Consider the following 21,467-nt stretch of genomic DNA (forward strand, 5'->3'; position numbering starts at 1 on the left):
TTTGTCATTTTTATCAATGACCTAGAGGAAGGCGCAGAAGGGTGGGTGAGTAAATTTGCAGACGATACTAAAGTCGGTGGTGTTGTCGATAGTGTGGAAGGATGTAGCAGGTTACAGAGGGATATAGATAAGCTGCAGAGCTGGGCTGAGAGGTGGCAAATGGAGTTTAATGTAGAGAAGTGTGAGGTGATTCACCTTGGAAGGAATAACAGGAATGCGGAATATTTGGCGAATGGTAAAGTTCTTGAAAGTGTGGATGAGCAGAGGGATCTAGGTGTCCATGTACATAGATCCCTGAAAGTTGCCACCCAGGTTGATAGGGTTGTGAAGAAGGCCTATGGAGTGTTGGCCTTTATTGGTAGAGGGATTGAGTTCCGGTGTCGGGAGGTCATGTTGCAGCTGTACAGAACTCTGGTACGGCCGCATTTGGAGTATTGCGTACAGTTCTGGTCACCGCATTATAGGAAGGACGTGGAGGCTTTGGAGCGGGTGCAGAGATTTACCAGGATGTTGCCTGGTATGGAGGGAAAATCTTATGAGGAAAGGCTGATGGACTTGAGGTTGTTTTCGTTGGAGAGAAGAAGGTTAAGGGGAGACTTAATAGAGGCATACAAAATGATCAGGGGGTTGGATAGGGTGGACAGTGAGAACCTTCTCCCGCGGATGGATATGGCTGGCACGAGGGGACATAACTTTAAACTGAGGGGTAATAGATATGACAGAGGTCAGAGGTAGGTTCTTTACGCAAAGAGTAGTGAGGCCGTGGAATGCCCTACCTGCTACAGTAGTGAACTCGCCAACATTGAGGGCATTTAAAAGTTTATTGGATAAACATATGGATGATAATGGCATAGTGTAGGTTAGATGGCTTTTGTTTCGGTGCAACATCGTGGGCCGAAGGGCCTGTACTGCGCTGTATTGTTCTATGTTCTATAACATAGATAAAAGTTCATACCATCATCTTTTCTTTGGATTTCTCTAAAGTTGTTTACTAATGAATTATTTCTGAAAAAATCGGACTTCAATAAAATGTTTTAAAAATATTTTTATTACATGCTATTTGGATGCCATTGGTCGGCTATTCCCAGTAAAGTGAGTCGTAGGCGGTTTCTTTCCCCATTGCTTAGATACAGCTCCGCCCGTGGGTATAAAGTTGGCATGCCTGAGTAATGCTGCTGGGGATGGCGGTTCTGACTCAGTAGTCTGCTGCACCTAGTCTGATGCAGCGAGCGAGCGGGTGGGGGTCGGAAAGCGTCTGAACCGTGTCATCGTCCAGTATTACAAATTCGGGCGTTCTTCAGAACTGCAACTGCAGGAAATCCAATCGAGTTAGCCCTTCTCTCTCTCTCTTCCTAGGACCAACCAAGACCGGATTCGCAGGTGGGGGAGGGAGGAGGAAAGAAAGATAAGCAAAGGGCTGTGTACAGCATGGCAGGAGACAGCGATCAGACGGTGCAGAACCGCAAACCCTTTGTAATCGGGGTCGGAGGGGGCACCGCCAGCGGCAAAGTATGGCTTTCTGTATCCGATTGATGCGTTTTCGCAGTGATTGTCAGCGAGTTGAAGCGGCCGCGTGGTTCCTCCGGCTTTCCAGCCGCTTTGTCCCGGGCTGCCTGCATTGGTGGCGGCGGCCGGGGTGGGGGGTAGACAGGGACCTCCTTTCGCCTGGTTGTTACAGAGGTCGTAGTTTTAAGCATCGGAATTGTTGGATGATGTATCCATGCCATCTGCGACCCGTGGCGGGCGTATCAGAAATTGAGTCGGATAAAGCAAACTAGTGCAGCAGCAGCCTTTTGTCTTTCTAACCGCAACAAAGCACTTGGTAATAATGCGCACATATTTAATAGATATGGGTTTAATTTGCTGGGAGAGAGTAGTGTCTCGAAGTGCAAGCCGGAGGTGAGGGGCTCAGGGTTTAACATGGAGTTGATGTGTACTCAGTTTGTACCGGGATGTGTATCGATTGACACGTGGGTCATAAATAAGCGAATTCGGAAGTGATGAGAACTTTTTTCTCTTTTAAAAGTCTGAGCTGTGCCAGATTTCCCCCAACACAGGCCAAGTTTATTTGTAACTCTGTCCCTATTTCCCCTGCACATTATATCCGCTCAGCCGGCTGCATATTTCCCGCCATTATTTTTGTTTTTGTGTATAATCTCTCTTTCCCACCCCAGCTCATTCACACAAGTGATTTTCCTGAATTTCATTGCACTTAAACAGCAAGCCTTCAACAGTGTTTATATCTGATATGTTTGCCAAACTCCTCCCAAGTTCAGTAGTTTATTTTTCTATATGAGGAAAGGGGGTTTCCTGCCGTTTTCTCTGTTGAGGGGGGGGGGGGGGAGAGAGGTGTTGCCTGGATGGCTTCAGATGAACAGCGCGATTTTAATTTTGCCTATTTTTCTTTTGCGTGCCCATTTTTAAAGGGGAGAAGTTTACATAGAAAGTTGGCATCATGCTTTTGTTTGCTTCGTGCACGTTTAGAATTTGGAGCTGGAATTAATATATTAACATGTGGAGTCCCGACAATGGAAAAGGACGCTTTTACATTCAAATTCGCTCAATTTAATGAACAAACGGATTAATTAGAATTATTATGCCCAAGTAGAACCAATTTTACAAGTGACAGTTCACTTGGATTTCTGTCCTGGTAAAAATGCAGCTATATTGTATCTGTAGTGTGTTCTGATTTGACATGGGGAAGTGCAAAAACTAGATCCTAAAGCTGCCTTCAAATCATTCTTTTCTTCTTGTGCAAATGATGCATCGGTAGAATGACCAGCTGGCGATCTTCCTGTTTTGATTGATGTGCGGTTTGCTCCAGGCCATTACTGACGTCTCTTTCATAATATCAGCAAGTTCTGGTGAAATTATTGTATATGTAAAAGATCACAAGAATCTGGGCAGTTGGATTTGTAAAAGATCTGTTTTTAAAAATTCCCCTACAATGTGACTTCTTCCTTGTCTATAAAGTGCTATAGGATGGTCAGAAAGGGGCTTTATAAATGCCAGTCTGTCTTTCTGGTTCCCGCTGTTTTAGCTTTGCCATCTGTTTAAGCAGTGTGGAAAAAGTCTTCAAACACCAACCCACAAGATTGTATTCTGTTTAGAAATTCAGTACAAGGGCAGCACGGTTGCGCAGTGGCTAGCACTGCTGCCTCTTGGCGCTGAAGTCCCAGGTTCGATCCCGGCTCTGGGTGACTGTCCGTGTAGAGTTTGCACATACTCCCTGTGTTTGCATGGGTTTTGCCCCCACAATCTAAAGATGTGCAAGATAGGTGGATTGGCCACACTAAATTGCCCCTTAATTGGAAAAAATGAATTGGGCACTCAAAATTTAAAAAAAAAAAATTCAGTACAATGGAGTAGAAACTACAGGTAATTAAAATAAAAACAGAAAATGCTTGGTGTACATAATAGGCCAACAAAACCAGCTGTGTATATCCAGCATATTCCAGTTTTCAATTTAAATTGGCTTTTAAAAACTCATGCAGTTTTCTGATACTACATGGGTGCCTAACCAGTGTTTGCTTAACCCTCTATTGTTAAAATTGAATTGCGTGCCTTAATCCTGCCATATTGCAGAATAATGACAGGATTGTAATGGTGAAAAGTGCTATATGTCTTTGTATTTCTTTTAGTTTATTTTTTTGCATGTGTTGTAAATTTAATATGACTCAACTTAACCACAAGAAATGAATGCAGCTTAGAATATTTTCTGTATAATGTAGCAGTCTTTAACACTAACCTTGCAGCACAATCCTATCACATTTGACGCTGGTACCTAGGTTAATGCTGCACTGCATTGTGCTGACGAGTGCAGTCTGATTATGACACAGTCTAACTGAATAACCAATATGTTTGCTGCATCAGGTAATTTAGTCTGTTCAGCATCTTGTATTACATTGATCTGCTGCATATTTTGTCCACTAAGTGGAAGTCTTGGCCCATTGGTGGTTTGAGAAAATAACAACTGACCATTGTCTTGTCAAGGAAGATTGTGTTAACATCATTTCTGTCTCTTTGGCTAGTGTCTTGCATTGCACCATGCACTGTGGCCCTTAATTGACACTGCAGTCATCTTGTGCGACCATTTTTGTTGACCATTGCATTTAATTCTTCAGGATGCAGTTGCAGCAAAAACTGCACCAAGTTGATTTTTGCAGACTTAATTGTGCAGCAACTAAATCAGAAAAATCAGAAACACAGTTGCACATGAGCAGTTTAGAATGTGATCTTTCTTTCTGATGTGAATATATTTTTCCCAGTACCTGTCCAGAGCACTTAGGAATAGGAGTGGGTCATCCAGCTTCGAGAGCCTGTTTCTCCATTCAATTGCATCATGGAATATTTGTATCTTAACTCCATCTAGTGGCATTGGTTTTGTAACCCTTAATACCCTTGCCTATCTTTCAATGTTAATTCTTACATTTTCAATTGACTGAGCTTCATTGGTTTTTTGAAAGAAAATGTTTTTGGATGTCTTCTCCTTCTATTTCCACTACCCAAAGATGAACCGCTCTAGTCACCCAGGAAGGCAAGAACACCACAGTTTCTGTCTACTGTGGTTAAAGATCCTTTGTGTGACAGAGCTTGGTTTGGAATTGGGTTTGGAAAGTTACTTTGTTTGGCAGGACTCTTGACAGCCCGGAAACTGCATCACTGCATTGTTTGCCAATTGTAGTGTTATGATCATGGTAGAGACCAGTGACGTGTTAATGTTTTTTTTTTAAGATCCAAAAACCCAGATATTTACTAAAGGAATGAACCCACAAGTAATTTTATTACAGAACATGGCTATCTTTAACTGGCTAAGATAAAAATACAATAAACACAATTGCTTATACTCTAAATCCACTTTTCTTCTACTTGGACCCCAAAATTCTCAAGTCAGATACTTTTCAAAACTTGGAAGATTAACCACTTGGTCTGGGTATTGAGTCATTGATTTGTTGAATGTGATGAGATATTTTGGGCCTTCAGTTTTACTTCTGGCAAAGTTGCCCCTTCAAATCTTCTCCAACCATCCTAAGATTGCAAATTTCCCATTCCACTTGGTATCTTAAGCACTGCCACCTTAGGTCAAAACTTTTCTGGTTCTAATATTCAACTATGGAGTTTTCTACTGAAAATGCTCTCTTTCTCTCAACAGCTGGGCTACGCGAGAAATTAAACTCTCTGTTAATGGAGTCTGTCAGTTAACAAGAGTTTTTAACTCTTCCTTTTATTCCAGATTTTTCTAAACCTAACTAAACTGTTTGAACAGAGAACTACACTTAGGAATGTATTCACCCCTATAATTGTTAGCCATTTTTTCTATTCTTCATCTCCGAGACAACCTGGTCCCATGATCATTTACAGCTGTTTTAGTTCTACCAGAAATCTGATTTTAATTCTTAAAAGAGACCACCACCCACGTAAAATATTTTTTCCCCCTCAAGCACCTGGGCCATCACAGAAGTTGTGTCCGTTCATGACAAGCTTCTTTAATTGTTATCTTACCAAAGCATATGATTGAAAGGATATTCCCTAGATTGGACCTTCTAAAATACAATAAGAACACTTTCAACGTTTATGAATTCAGATGTTAATATCAATTCTTTATTGAAAGTTGAGAAAAGGTGATGGACTGACTTCTTAAACAAAAGTGTTCCACCTTGTGACATTTTAAAGGACCAGTAACATGAGAAGGTTATTAAAGTGACCTCTTGGAATGTATTAACACCTTTTGATGTGGAAGAGCTGGGTTTATGAAACTTTTGAATCTAAATATCACTACAAAGCCATAAGCACAAATGGAAAATACTGGAAACATTGATTAAGCAGTTTCTGGAGCGAACAAGCAATATAGTAGTTCAGATAGCGACCCTTCATTGATCGAAGGATCCACATCAAAAAAAGTTAATTGTCTTTCCTCCACAGGTGCTGCCTGGTCTACATATCTCCAGTATTCTCTGCTTGTTCCAGATTTTGGATCTGCAGTATTTTGCTTTTTGGGTCCCGTTTTAAATCTGAAACAATTTTGCATTTAGCAAATTTTCAATGGTAAATTAACCTTTGTCAGTGAGTGAGAAGGGTGAGGGAAGTAAGTAGGTGTGTTAATAAGCATTTTCTATGGAAATTGTGTTGATGTTCTTTTTAACATTGTTTCGAACTACAATAAATGAAAATCTAAATTCAGCGGCTAGTCAAGTACCAGCTGCTGAACTATAGGAACTGATGGTTGGTATCCAGTATAGGCAGCAGTTTGCCAAAACAATTGATGCTGTGCAAACATGCAGTCTTGTTTTTAAATAAATTTAGAATACCCAATTAATTTTTTTCCAATTAAGGAGCAATTTAATGTGACCAATCCACCTACCCTGCACATCTTTGGGTTGTGGGGGCAAAACCCACGCAAACGGGGAGAATGTGCAAACTCCACATGGACAGTGACACAGAGCCAGGATCAAACCTGGTACCTTGGCGCCGTGAGGCAGCAGTGCTAACCACTGCGCCACCGTGCTGCCCAAACATGCAGTCTTAAGGGCAGATTATTGCACAGCCTATCCTGACCTGACAAGCTTTGCTTTCTGATAAAATGTCAACAGTCTGAAACATTAACTCTGATTTTCTCTCTGTGGATGCTGCTGGACCTACTGGGTGTTTCCAGCATTTTCTGTTTTATGTATGATGTGCCAGATTTGCTCCAATTTTACTTCCTCGCTGTCTCTTATCTGTTAAACGCTCCAGAGCTTTTGTGTAGATTAGAACTTTGCTATTAGCTCTCATTTTGAGTAATTGGATCAAAGTATTGAGTGTTACTTTGATACTCCATTGATCAAACATGTCCTACATGTGCATACACTTTTTCTTATTCTTTCTTGTCATTTGGAACAAGTTATTAATTGTGCTTTAAGAACAGAAAATGCAGGAAGTGCACAGGTCAGGCAGTATCAACAGAAAGAGAAAGAGGTCAGACAGGATCAACGGGGAGAGAGAGAAAAACTGACGATTTAACGGGGAAAACAGCCTTTATCTGGATGTTTCCCACTGTTAAGCGGGACTTTCTTTGACCTCGGCAAGGAACACCCTGTCGAGGCCGCACTTGCCTCACTTTTTAAATGCTACAGCTGATTCTTGACCCACCCCCTCAGACTCCCCACTGAGGCCTCCAGGCCTCCCCAATGCCCCAACTTACCTAGGGGTCTCGAGCCCCCCACGCCACCCCTGGGCCTGATTCCTGACCAGGGCACCTTGACACTGCCAACCTGGCAGTGCCATGGTGCCCAGATAGCAGTGCCAAGGTTCCCGGGTGGCAGGATGCCACCCTGCCCATAGCCTGACCACCCAGGGCCTCCGATGGTCTGGGAGACCCCCCAGGTGCCGTTACGCCTGGTCCACATTTGTGTGGACCAGTGCTAAACAGCTCCATGGCGAGGTCCCCTGGTGCGGACGTTCGGTCCCGGGCCTTGGGAGCATGAGGCGCAGTCCCATATGTAGGTCTGAATCTCATGCAGCAAGGACAAGATCCAGATTCTAACGTCTCATTAGATCTAGCGAGGTGTTCTGCGCATCACAAATCCTGCGAGAGGCCTCGTGAGATTTAATGGCCTTGTTGCGCGTAACGGGGCCGTTCAATCGTGCCCCATGTTTCAGATCAATGGCATTCCATCTGAACTCCCTGTGCTGTTTGGAGGTACTTCACCAAGAATACATACTCTATAAAAATCCCTGCCTGAAGATAAAAGAGTTTCATGAATTATTTATTACATTGGCCAACTAGCGGCCCAAGACTACAGCAGTGGCAGTGCCAAATTATCACTGATCTCTGATTCAAATCTTCCATGCTCAAGAAAACTGTCAAGATAGGACTGACATGGAATTTGAATCTGCCGATATCATTGAATGCTCTCAGGCAGAAAAGGATAATTTGTTCCCTAAGTCTGCATTGCTGTTTTCTTTGCATGATTCTGTTTGCTCCCAGACAATTTCCCTTTTTGCGGGTGGGAACCCCAGTGTAATATCTTTCAAAAGAAATTGTTGACTTTACCTTTGGTAGTGAGTTCACCATTCTTTTTTTAAAAATATATATATTTATTAAAATTTTTTAACACAATTTTTCTCCCTTACAAACAATAACCCCCCCCCCCCTCGTAACAAAAAAAACCCGTGAAACCGCGCAGAGCAAGATATATACATGGCAAAATGATATATTTACGCAACTTTGTACACTGGCCCCAACCCTTCATGTTATCTCTTGCTCATCCACCCTCCCAGGCAGTCCCCACCCCCCCCCCCCCCCTCCCCCCCCACGTTGCTGCTGCTGACCGACCTTCCTCTAACGCTCCGCGAGATAGTCTAGGAACGGTTGCCACCGCCTGTAGAACCCCTGCGCAGACCTTCTCAAGGCGAACTTAATCCTCTCCAACTTTATGAACTCAGCCATATCATTTATCCAGACTGGGGGGCTTCGCCTCCTTCCACACTGAGTTCACCATTCTAACCATCATGTGCATAAAACTTTCTGACCTCGGCTTATGTGATTATTTAAATTTTTACTGTCTTGCTGACCACTGTGGGAATATTCTATCATCATCATTAATCTTATAAACCTGAAGACCTTAATCTGGATTTCCTTCAGCTTTCACTAAGTGAAAAAAACCAAATTAAGTATTTATTTGTCTTTTTTACTTGCCATTATTTGTTTATATTGTCACCTTTGAATGACCTGCCCCAGGCCTCTCAGTATGCACATCCTACAAATCTCTCGACACAATCAAATTCTAATTTTCACTTGAAATAGGGGCTGGTTTAGCACAGTGGGCTAAACAGCTGACTTGTAATGCAGAACAAGGCCAGCAGCGCGGGTTCAATTCCCGTACCGGCCTCCCCGAACAGGTGCCAGAATGTGGCGACTAGGGGCTTGTCACAGTAACTTTATTGAAGCCTACTTGTGGCAATAGCGATTATTATTATTATTAATTCCATCCATTTTCCTAAAGCTCAAGGAATTAAAAAAAAAAAGGACCCCAATCTTATAAAAATAAATTTTACTTATTCTGTTCTCCTCTCTAAGGAATGTGGATGGAATTGTGCAGTGAAATTCCCAGAACTTTAAAACAAAATGTGTCACTGCTCATTAATATATTTGAAGTGGATTTTTTGATTTGCACAATGACAAAACTTGCAACTTTTCAAACATTGTCCGCAGTCACTTCGAGGATTCAGAGATCTGTTGATTTCTGTCCAACCCAGAGCCACTAATCATAAATGTGATCCAGAATTCTGTACCCTTCTGCCTTTGGTGACTTATTTAGGATTTGTTCCCTGCATTTATAGTACTGTTTTTTGATGGATCACTGTCACTTGGAATTTAAGGCCGGGCAATCTGTGTCTCTTGTCAATATTTAAAGGGTTCCTCCATATATGAGGGGGAAATTGAAAAGCAACAAAACCAATTGCCTTTCTGAATAACCTTATTGTGTGGCATGTAGGTAATCTGTCACATTTCTCTTCAAAACATCGTCTCAACACTTCATAGAATCATAGAATTTACAGTGCAGAAGGAGGCCATTCGGCCCATCGTGTCTGCACCAGCCCTTGGAAGCAGCAGCCTACCTAAGCCTAACCACCCTATCCCTGTAACCCAGTAACCCTACCCAACCCAATTGGACACTAAGGGCAATTTAGCATGACCAATCCACCGAACTTGCACATCTTTGGACTGTGGGGAGGAAACTGGAGCACCCGGAGGAAACCCACGCGACATGGGGAGAACGTGCAGACTCCGCACAGACAGTGACCCAAACTGGGAATCTAACCTGGGACCCTGAAGCTGTGAAGCTACCATTCTTTCTTTCAAAAGTAGTACTTATTTTTAGGCATTCTATTATTATAGCATTATTTACATTTTAGTGAAGCAGCATTTGAGCATCCAGTGCACTGGCTCCTTTTAGGCCACTAAATCCAGCTCTCCTGTCTAGGCAGCTGAGTTTGCAGTGAAAATAAAGTTTTGCAATGCAGCGTAAACACCAGGAGCTATCACATAGTTGCTTGCTTCCTGCAATAAAAACCTATCTTGGTTTCTCTCCCCATGCCGCCTCCTGAATTTAGGGAAAAAATTGTCAAAACCCTTGAACCAAAACTAGAATCATAGAATACTTACAGCACAGAAGGAGGCCGTTTAGCCTGGCCTGTCTGTGCAAGCTTTAATAAGAGCAATTCGCCTGGTTCCACTCCCTCGCATTTACCTCATCGCCTTGCAATTTCTTTCTTCTACAGATCTGATCTAATTCTCCTGAAATGCATCCACCTCTACCACACAGGCAGTGTATTCCAGATGCTAATCATTCGCCACTTGAAAATAAATCCTCTCATGCCATATTTGCTTCCTTTGCCAAACGCTTTAAATCAGTGTCCTCTGGTTCTTGATCCTTCTGCCATTGTGAACAGTTCTATCTACTCTGTCCAGACTGCTTACGACTTTGAACACTTCAATCAAATATCTCAATCGCCAAGGATCATACCCCCAGCTTCTCCAATCTATCTGTATAACTGAAATTTCTGATCCGTGGAACTACTCTCATGATTTTTTTCTGCACCATCTCACATGCTGTTGCATCCTTCTTAGTGTGGTGACAATGCTCCAGATGAGGCCGAACCAATGTTTTATCATTACTTTCTTGCTTTTGTACTGCAAGTCCCTATTTATATGGCCCTGGATGCGTTATGCTTTATTAACTGCTCTCTCGCCCTGTCCTGCCACCTTCAGTGATTTGTGCACAAACATGCCCAGGTCTATCTCTTCCTGCACTCCCTTTTGAATTGTACCTCTCCATGTTCTTTCTACTACTAAAACCTGTTAAACTGGAATCCTGAAATCTGGATCCTTGTCAAAGCCAGAGGAAATTGTAGCAACAATTAACTTATTCTTCAAAAACGTACTCTATACATCATAATTATTCTAGAATAAACAAAGCCAACACATAATTCCAACAGTGTAGTAGCCACCACAATTGCAGGAGGTTCTGCAGTCATCAGCTCAACTTTATTGCTGCAGTTGTTGTGAAGATTGCTGCTGAGTGGCTAAAAGATCATCGGTAGCCTTCTGTCAGGTGCGATGGTGGTTTGTGCTATAGTAGTCAATTTTTGCTGAACATTGCCTGGTGTGGCTCAGGAGCCCCACTTACCACTCGCATCCTGATGACCCTGACACATTAGCCCAGTGAATAGATTTCCCAATTTATGCTGAGCTATTTTTTGGCACGAGTAGGAATGTAACAATTTGATGCAGTAGCCCTAGACTTCCCAGGGGGAATACCACAGTTTCAGTAACTCATCACTATCCAGTGATCGGTGCTGGAGGTACTGATGGGGCTTAACTGTGATGTTTTTCTCTTTTTTTTCCCTCCCATGCCCCATCAAAGGGCTTGAACCCATGAACACTTGGGCATAGTGCTTGAAGAAGTATAACATGGCAAGTTTTCAGTGTCTTCGCTGACCTATAGGTGTTCCAACTGCCTGTTAAACATGTATAATATCGAAATCTGGAACGTTAACATTTATAACTAAATATTTGACTGTCATTCCTGATTGAGGAAATGTTTAGATGATCCTCATTATGCTTTATTGAAATCCTGGTGACAACAATCTGTTGCATCTGATAAAAATCCATGCTTAATTTTGAGAAACAATTTCATATAATGCCACAGACATAACTTTATAGCAGTAGTGCCCAACTTTATGGTACTGTTATGCCTACTGTTGATAGTGGCTCCACACTGCCTCAGATATTGTCTGACCACAAAACAGGAGATAATTTCAATGTAGTCTTATAGTTGAATTATTGATATTAGATTTTGATATCTTTCTATGTTTTTTAAACTGAAGTGTGGCAAATGTTAAGGAATGCACTTTTTTTTAACTGCCACAGCTCTCAATACAATATGTTTATTGTTCCACTTAGTATAGTTTTGAAGGCAAATATTTTTGGAGGGGATTAGCTAATGTAGGAACTGCAGCCTTGTTTACTTGTGTTTTTCTCTCTCTTTTCTGGGGTAGTCCTCAGTTTGTGCGAAAATAGTCCAACTACTTGGTCAAAATGAAATCGATCATCATAAGCGGCAGGTGGTTATTGTGAGCCAGGATAGCTTTTACCGTGTGTTAACAGCTGAACAGAAAGGAAAAGCAATGAAAGGCCAATTTAACTTCGATCATCCAGGTACATGAATCTTGAAAAACGAGCCATTGTCAACAGAGAATTTAGTTATGCACTGCTGTAAGTCTTCATTGATGCAATCTTTGTTCTGTCCATTTTGTTATTTACAGATGCTTTTGATAATGAATTAATATTGAACACCCTGAGGGATATCATTGAAGGCAAAACAGTTGAGATTCCTGTCTATGACTTTGTTTCTCATTCCAGGTAATTTATATAAATAAAGGTCGTATTTGTTTTAAATGTTGCTTGTAGGCAAAGTAATACTTGGCAGATTCCATTGGCGCCAAATGATGTTTGGTTTATCTGGGGTGTTGAGCCAGTGAATTTGTAGAGCTGATGTTTTCTTTGTATTATCATTCCGCAAACTTGGTTTCAGATTTATCAACCATGTCTTGGCTGGAGGAGCCAGTGAATAGAAGAGCCTTGCAGAACAGAAAGGTGCAAAGATTGAACCACGGTGTCATAAGTGTAGGATTGCTACATTTGGTTAAGATGAGCAAAAATTGTGTAACCTTCTTTATGTGATCACTAACTTGCAGCCATTAGGTAAAGTCAAAATCAAGCTTGGCTTTCTTGTGTTTTTTTTATTGTTTTTATTTTTAAATTGTAAATTTGTACAACTGTGCTCTGGTATCAGGATTTCATTCTATCAAATTGGGAGATAGCACCAAAATAAAGGCTATAGTGTCACATAAACTCTTTCCCCTGGCCATTGTCTTAATTCTCACCTAGACCATTCAAAATATTGGCGTCCTCTTTGATTCTGTACTGAGCTTCCGACCAAAAATAGTCACCATCTCAAAGACCACCTATTTCTACCTCTAGCTCCGCCCCATCTTCGCTCATCTTCTGCTAAAACCCTTGTCAATGCTTATTTTTCCATGTCCAAACTTGATAGTTCCAATGCTGGATGACTTTCACTTTGCGCTCTCCATAACGTGAGCACATCCAAAACTTTGATGCATCTGCCCTAACTCACACTTAACTAACACTCAACCATCGCCCCTGTTGACTTACACTGGCTCCCAGTTTGGCAACATCTTAATTTTTTTAAAAATCGGGCGGCATGGTGGTGCAGTGGTTAGCCCTGCTGCCTCACAACACCTAGGATCCGGGTTTGATCCCGGACCCGGGTCACTGTCCGTGTGCAACTGCCCTTCCTAGCTGCATTTAGACCGCAGTAACCTCTTCCAACTCTACCTTTTTAATCACTAAGCTGTTTCTCTGGACTTTATTTTGATGTTACGAAGTGTGACTGCATTTTTTTCTTTGTTAAAACAAAATCTTCCTAGTACTGAGTTCAGATCGTCCTGACCTGAACTTGATTAGTTTAAAAAAAAAATCAAATCAAACAAAAGCTTTTCACTTCAAAATTGAATGATAGTTTTTAATGTAAAATGTCTGTACATTTTGTGCTGTAAGCTGCAAAAGTACCTTCTATGCTTCAGGAAGTTGAGCCGAATCTGATTCTCTCGCTCTCTTTCATCCTCCCTATCGTATAATATTAACGCAAGGGACAAGTACAGTGAGCCTACCTAATGATGAGTCTGGTACTAGGCCATTTTGGATTTGTGTTCAGTGGCTGTAACTTGAACGCTTTGATTTTATACTGATTTTTCTTTTTATTCCCATTTTATAAAAAAAATAAGCATCCATGTGAGTAAAAGATTTGTTGCAAACTCCACTCCCATGGGAGTGTTAAGTGAATGAGTTTTACAGCATATAAATTTGTACAACTGTGCTCTGGTATCAGGATTTCATTCTATCACATTGGGAGATAGCACCAAAATAAAGGCTATAGTGTCACATAAACTCTTTCCCCTGGCTCAAGCCTCCCTGGGCACTCATGATTTGCCGAGAATTAGGTTTGAAAAAGCATTTAATTACTAAATGGAATCTAGTGCACACTAAAAGGCAGCACGGTAGCATAGTGGTCAGCACCATGACTTCACAGCGCCAGGGTCCCTGGTTCGATTCCTGGCTTGGGTCACTGTCTGTGTGGAGTCTCCCTGTGTCTGCGTGGGTTTCCTCCGGGTGCTCCGGTTTCCTCCCACAAGTCCCGAAAGACATGCTATTTGGTAATTTGGACATTCTGAATTCTCCCTCTGTTACCCGAACAGGCGCGGAATGTGGCGACTAGGGTTTTTTCACAGTAACTTCATTGCAGTGTTAATGTAAGCCTACTTGTGACAATAAAGATTATTAATATAAATAGCTGCAAGCACTGGAAATGATAGGATAGTTCAAGTGAACACCTTGTGTGGCAATAGAAACCATGGTATTGCTGTTTATCCGTGTATGTTACCGTTGCAGAAAACCTGAGACGGTCACTGTTTACCCAGCGGACGTGGTGCTGTTTGAAGGCATCCTGGCCTTTTACGTGCAGGAGATTCGGGACATGTTTCAGATGAAGCTATTTGTGGACACTGATGCAGACACCCGGCTATCACGCAGAGGTACAGGGCAGGTAGAAACCATCATTGCAATGTGCTCCCTGTATAGACATGACATGGCTTTTCTAAAACGACCAATCAGAGTGAAGCAAAAGTGTCGCCTGCCCCTTATTCAATTGGCACAACTGATAATTTAAGAGAATTTTTTTCAGAAGGAATTTTTTTATGAACTAAATATTACTAGTGTTCACTACACATTCCATACCTTGCAGATAGCCTCATGTGTGCCAATGGACACAGTCTGGTCCTTTTTCAGAGAAAACTGTGTGTGGTCAGGAGAGGGCAGGTAACCAGAGTTTGCAACCCCCCCGCCCCCCCAATGTTGGGCCCAGCCTGGATTATCATAGAATTTACAGTGCAGAAGGAGGCCATTCGGCCCATCGAGTCTGTACCGACCCTTGGAAAAAGCACCCTACTTAAGTCCACGCCTCCATCATTTCTCCGTAACCCAATACCCCCAGCTAATCTTTAGAACACGTAAGGGTCAGTTTAGCATGGTGAACCCACTTAACCTGCACATCTTTGGACTGTGGGAGGAAACCGGAGCACTTGGAAGAAACCCACACAGACACGGGGAGAACGTGCAGACTCCACACAGTCACCCAAGGCCGGAATTGAACCCTGGTCCCTGGAGCTGTGAGACAGCAGTGCTAACCACTGTGCCACCGTGCCGCCCATGGATTACTAAATGGGCACCTTTACTAAGCCCAGGACAGGACCGATAAGGTGGCTCTCCAGATTGCGCCCCTACCTGCACCACTAGTTGGACCTAGCTCAGGAGCATGGGTCAGAGATGGAGCCAAAAGGTGAGGTGCAATCCTTTTAAGTTGGAGCATCTCTTCCACATTTTCTCACCGCGAGCAGAAGTATGGCACATGGTCTTGTTAGGTAAGCCTGTAAAATAACATCTTAAAACCTATTAGATGGGACTGATGTCAGCATTATTCCACACCCCAGTTCCCCAGCAGTGCAGAGAAGACTCCTCCATAGTACCCCCTCACCCATCTCTGCTGGATGGAAAGTGAAGGATAAATATAGCATGGTGATTGCAGGTGTTGCTCTCGAGACTTTTCTGATTGGTGTTTTCATGCTGTCTGTAACACATTCTGAAATATTATTTGGAAAATCTGAATTTCATCAACTGCACTACCAAATATACTTTAACCAGCTTATTGGTGGAGCTGATCATTAAGAAAATTGAGGTTTCTTTGTGTGCATGACATGAACAAACTATGAAATGTATGTTGTTGCTATCTTGCAACCAATCACCAGGAATACATTTAGAGCAACATTTCCCTTTTAAAGGAAAAGAATAGCTTGAGTGAAGAGAAAATGTTATTCAAACTTTTCCTTCTTTCTGAAGATGAGTATTTCCTATTTTGGAAGGTTTTGCCCTACTTCTGATTGTTTTCCATCTTTTTGTTGCTCTTGGAGGTAACTCCTGTAGGAAATAATTTTCAGGTGAGCAGATGACCATGGGAAGAATTTTATGTCGTTAACCCAATGAGTTTATAGGCAGGGGAGTGACCACAAAGTTTTTTTCGCGTGACCTTCCCACCAGGCTCCTGCCCATCCCAGCCTTTCTGTAATTATTCGCTGGAACAGGTGGGGCCTGGGTCGACTCGCCCTTACCCCAATTGAGGGTCTTGGGCGACAAATTATTGACCATTTATTAAAGGTAGACCTTTTCCTACCGAGCCTCAATGACAAGCTGATGGGAGGAGATCACAGGTGTGGGGTGGGATGATGGTGGTGAGAAGTCTGTTAATGAACCCTTTTCAGACCCTGGGTTAAGGTGGAGGATCTCCATCAGCAGCCTCCTTTCAACATTGGGTATCCCTCTGGTCCCTGCCTGCAGGTGGTCCCCACCACCCCTTCCATTTCACACCTCCCTGCCAACACCCCCACCCCGGGCCTCACCTTCCCAACCCTGAGACTCCCACACATTAAAGAAAATATTTTATTCAGGAATTTGCATTAACAAACAACTAACGAAACAAACAAAAGCAGAAGTAAAATTATACCACAGAATAAATAATCCGCAGACCTTGTAGATCTCGGACACCTTCCCTTCCCCTATATCCTCCTTCGACAACACCTTGTCCTGCAACCCCCTCACCCTCGCCGATCAACCACAATGTTCTCCACCTCAAACACCACCCGCTTATTCACCAGCACCGCCGCCCCTCTTGTCTTCATGTCCAGTCTCGAAGGAACATCTGTCCTATCCATCCGTTCCTCAGCCTTGTCTGGCCCCCTATCTTTTAAGTACGTCACTTGCAAAAAGGCCCCTTCAGACTCCTCAGGTGCGCAAACACACGTGACCGTTTAATCGGCCCATTCAGACCCCTCGTGTTCCACGTGGCCAGCTGGTTGAGGGACTCCTCGTAGCGACCCACCATTTTTGTTTACCTTTAATGCGACAGGTGAGCCTGTTTGGTCCTCATGATCTCAGTTGCTTTGTCATTCAATGTTACATTTCTGTATGGGCTGTTCATCAGAGGTCCTGGAGCTCACACCAGCAATGCTTTGTCCTATTGTGGAGCCTCCAGAGTAGCTCACGCCACCACTGCTTTGTCCTGCTGTGGGTTCTCCTGAGCCACTCTTCAACAGGTTCAGTTGTGAGATCCTGGCGTGTTTGTGTCTCTAGCCCTCTCTTCCTTATTACAAAACAATCCAGTTTAAATTTTACAATCCTATTGCTTGTTTGCTGCTGACAAAATGGAGCAATCGCGCCCAGAGCTTGTGATGTCAGTATTCGGGGCACGTGACTTGTTCTCTACCATCGCTTCAGGCAGGAAGGCAGCATTGAATTTTTTTTTTAAATCTCCCAGGTCAGCACACTGACGTCAGGAGGAGGCGGTGTTTCTTGCTGGACTCTGGGCATGTGCACTGATGAGCGGGCATGCATGCATGCGCAGCACGTCCGCATTGTGGCTGTTGCGCATTAATTCCCATGATCGGCAACGCCGTGATGGATGGCTCCGCGACCCTCCCGACGCCCTGGGGCCGCGGCCCCGACTTTGAAAATGACTGTTCTAGATGGTAACGGTCGTGAGTTTGGATGGTCCTGTCTCAGGAGCCTTGATGAGTTCCTGTGGTACATCTTGTACATGGTACATGCAGCTGCCAGTGCTCATCGATGGTGGAGAGAGTGAATGCTTGTGGAAGGTTTACCAATCAAACGGGCTTCTTTGTCCTGGATGGTGTTGAGCTTCTTGAATGTTATTGGAGCAGCACTCATCCAGGCAAGTGGAGAGTATTCCATTACACTCCTGACTTGTGCCTTGTAGATGGTGGACAGGTTTTCGGGAATCAGGAGGTGAGAAACTCGCTGCAGTATCCCTAGCCTTTGATGTGCTCTGGTAGCCACAGTATTTATATGGCTAGTCCAGTTCAGGGGCGGGATTCTCCCCTACCCGGCGGGGCAGGGGGTCCCGGCGCCGAGGAGTGGCGTGAACCACTCCGGCGTCGGGCCACCCCAAAGGTGCGGAGTCCTCCGCACCTTCAGGGGCTAGGCCCGCTCTGGAGTGGTTTGCGCCCTGCCGGCCGGCGGGAAAGGGGCTTGGCGCCATGCCAACCGGCGCCGAAGGGCCTCCGCCGGCTGAGTCGAGTTGGTGCATGCATGGGAGCGCCAGCGTGTGCTGGCGCCACCCCCACGCACGCGCAGAGGGCTTCATTTCCGCACCGGCAATGGCAGACTGCTACAGCCACCGGTGCGGAACAATAGAGTGCACCCACGGCACAGGCCCGCCCGCGGATCGGTGAGCCCTGAACGCGGGCCAGGCCACCGTGAGGGCACCTCCTGGGGCCAGAACCCCCGCGCCCCCAAGAACCCCGGAGGCCGCCCATGCCGCCAGGTCCCGCCGGTAAGGACCTACTCCAATTTATGCCGGCGGGTCTGGCAAAAAACGGGCGGGACTTCGGCTCATCGCGAGCCGAAGAATTCGGGCAGCCCCGGGGCCCATTGAGTCACGCCGGTCCCCGCCATTCTCCAAGGCGGGCGGCGCGATTCACGCCGGGCCGATCTTTGGGGGGCCGGACAATTTGGAGGACTGCGGGCGCGAGGGCGGGATTCACGCCGATCCCCGGCGATTCTCCGACCAAGCGGGGGGTCGGAGAATCCCGCCCCAGTTTCTGACCAGTGGTAACACCACAGGATGTTGATAGTGGGGAATTCAGCGATGGTAATACCATTAAATGTTGAGGGGTGATGGTTAGATTCTCTCCTGTTGGAGATGGTCATGGCCTGGCACTTGTGTGCATGAATGTTACTTGTCAGCCCAAACCTGGATATTGCCCAGGTCTTGCTACGTTTTGACATGGACTGCTTTAATATCTGTGTCACGACTGGCGCTGAAGATTGTGCAGTCATCTGCGAACATCTCCACTTCTGATTCTATGACCGAACGAAGGTTGTTGATGAAGCAGCTGAAGATGGTTCGGTCTAGAACATCTCGATCCATCTGTGCCTCAATTCTACAGGCATTCATTCTCCTACTGGGTAATACTCTGCTTTTTTAAATCTTCCTGCCAAATTTCACATTTCCCACATTAAACTCCATGTGCCAGACTTCTGCCCACTCACTCAACCTGTCTATATCTGGTTGCAACCTCCTGTGTCCTCTTCACAACATACCTTCTTACCCATCTATGTGCCATCTGCAAATTTAGCTACCATGCCTTAATTCCCCCCATCTAAGTAATTGTAAACTGTAAAAAGTTGGGAGACCTCAGCACAGACCCCTGCGGACTCCACTCGCCACATGCTGGCAACCTGCATTCCCTGTTGCTATGGAGCTTCATCCTATTTGCAAGACTTTGAAACACACTCTGTAATGGCCACTTGGATCCTCTTTGGTTCCTTGGTGAAGATGAGAATGTTTTTGTTTATTGAATACAGTAAAACTGCAGACAAAACAATTACTGGCAGCACAGTAAAGCATGAAGGACACGAGATATGACGGCATAATGGATGCTGAGTAACAGTGGTTTCTCAGCATGCAGTATGGTTGTGAAAGGCATTTAAGACAGTCAGTTTCTTAAGCAGCCCCAAATGTGATGGTGGTCTAATTGACACCTTTATAGGAATGGGTTTTGATGTTTTCTGAGATCACCTGAGCGTCTCTGATACCCAGCCTACAGTTTTCAACTTTCTCTGGTATTTTACTGTTTTGCATTGAGGTTTTGTTAATCTACCATTTCTTGTTGAACAATACTCATCTCGATTCAGCTTGTTCCTGCAGACGGGGAAACATTGTTTTCTGTTCTAAGGAAAAGCCCTTTTTGTGGGCCACTGGAGTTCAAAAATTGAACTTCACTAAAACATTGCCCAATATCACTTTGGCAAGGCTCCTGGTATCAACAGTTTGTCATGTGATTTGCATAGATCAAATGACTCGTCTGTATTAATGCCATTAATTCAAACATTTCAATTTTCCCTCACCTTTGCCACAACATTGAGAGAACTGAAAATGACAACACCGTGAAACTGGAATGTTGTAAGGCATGTTGGTATTTTAGGTTTAGGCTTTTGTAATTGAATACTTTATAAATATTAATTTCATATTGTTTGGTGGCTCATTCTTCCCTACCCCTTCATTCTCCATTTTCATGAGCGAGTTGAGATTAGGTGTTCCCATTGTCTGAGTTTCAAACCTGCGGTGCATTGGGCTTGTGCGGAGATGCATTGTGCAACATGTATGTGTATTTGATCTTTTCCTCAAATGGCCAACCATTAAACTGTGTAAAGCAATTATACTGCTTGCAGATTGAAGACATTTCAGGCATTCATGTTTTGAGAGTAATAAAGTCGAACATGGTTAACTGAAATTTAATTAGGGAAATGTTACCGTTTTGTTTTGAGTGCTGATTTTTGAAGTGAATATTTCTGTAAATTCTCACTTTGCAATTCTACAGTAAGAATGGCTCCTTTGTTTTCTTTCAGTATTGCGAGATATCAGTGAAAGGCAACGGGACCTAGAGCAAGTTTTAACACAGTACATAACATTTGTCAAGCCAGCTTTTGAGGAATTCTGCCTTCCAGTAAGTATAACAGGGCCATTGATGTAATATTTAGTTCAGGTTCTATAATGTGGAGTATTAAGCACCCACTCTGGGTGAACCTAACTCCCTTTTGCTTCTTCACAGTGTGGGAGAGACCTTAGTTTGGTCAGACTGGTTGTATCTTGTTGTTTAACCTCTGTTACCAAAGCTGCCAAGTCTGAGTTTTAAATGATTTACTGAATTTACTAAGAGACAGCGTTTGTCAGTAAAATGCACTTTAAAAATGCGATTATAGTAAAATTCAGTAGGATACAATATAACTCGCACCGATTATGTGGACCTCGAAGCAGTAGAAAACATTTGGCAATAAGGGAAAATAATTGGTTGATTTTAATGAGAGCCAACTTCATCACAGCTCCTGCGAAGGGAAATTTGAGGTGCATTTAAAAAAATAATAATCTTTATTGTCACAAGTAGGCTTACATTAACACTCCAATCTGGTGAGCACCACACTGCTGATGATGTATATCTGGTGGCGGCAGGAACCCCCAGGCGAGACAACAGTTGGAGGTCTGCTGGATCCCTGGACCCAGCTGGGTCCCAGCCTGATGCTGAGCCTCTGGAACAGGGTTAATCGAAGCTGATGGAGACGATACGGAGCAGCCGGGACAGTCAGAGGGAGATGTCAGCGTCACTCCAGCAGATCCATAGCCGCTTGGAGAAGTCTGAGAGGCTACGGGTGCAGGAGATGGCGCCGGCAATGAGTAGCACCGAGACCAACACTGCTAGGGTGGCGACAGTAGTGG

At 43.9% G+C, this 21,467-nt stretch overlaps 1 protein-coding gene across 1 annotated transcript in view; it reads left to right on the forward strand.

Annotated features, from left to right (window-relative positions):
* Positions 1-1,166: 1,166 nt before the first annotated feature.
* uck2a (uridine-cytidine kinase 2a) overlaps positions 1,167-21,467 on the forward strand; it is a 40,975-nt gene continuing 20,674 nt past the window's right edge. Inside the window, exons 1-5 of the mRNA XM_072511530.1 lie at positions 1,167-1,509; positions 12,043-12,202; positions 12,310-12,406; positions 14,516-14,658; positions 20,603-20,700. Of these exons, the coding sequence (XP_072367631.1) occupies positions 1,429-1,509; positions 12,043-12,202; positions 12,310-12,406; positions 14,516-14,658; positions 20,603-20,700 (579 nt within the window). The 5' untranslated portion in view covers positions 1,167-1,428. The remainder of the gene's footprint in view (positions 1,510-12,042; positions 12,203-12,309; positions 12,407-14,515; positions 14,659-20,602; positions 20,701-21,467) is intronic.

Source organism: Scyliorhinus torazame, chromosome 7 (genome assembly GCF_047496885.1).
Source record: "Scyliorhinus torazame isolate Kashiwa2021f chromosome 7, sScyTor2.1, whole genome shotgun sequence".
Taxonomy (NCBI): Eukaryota; Metazoa; Chordata; class Chondrichthyes; order Carcharhiniformes; family Scyliorhinidae; genus Scyliorhinus; species Scyliorhinus torazame.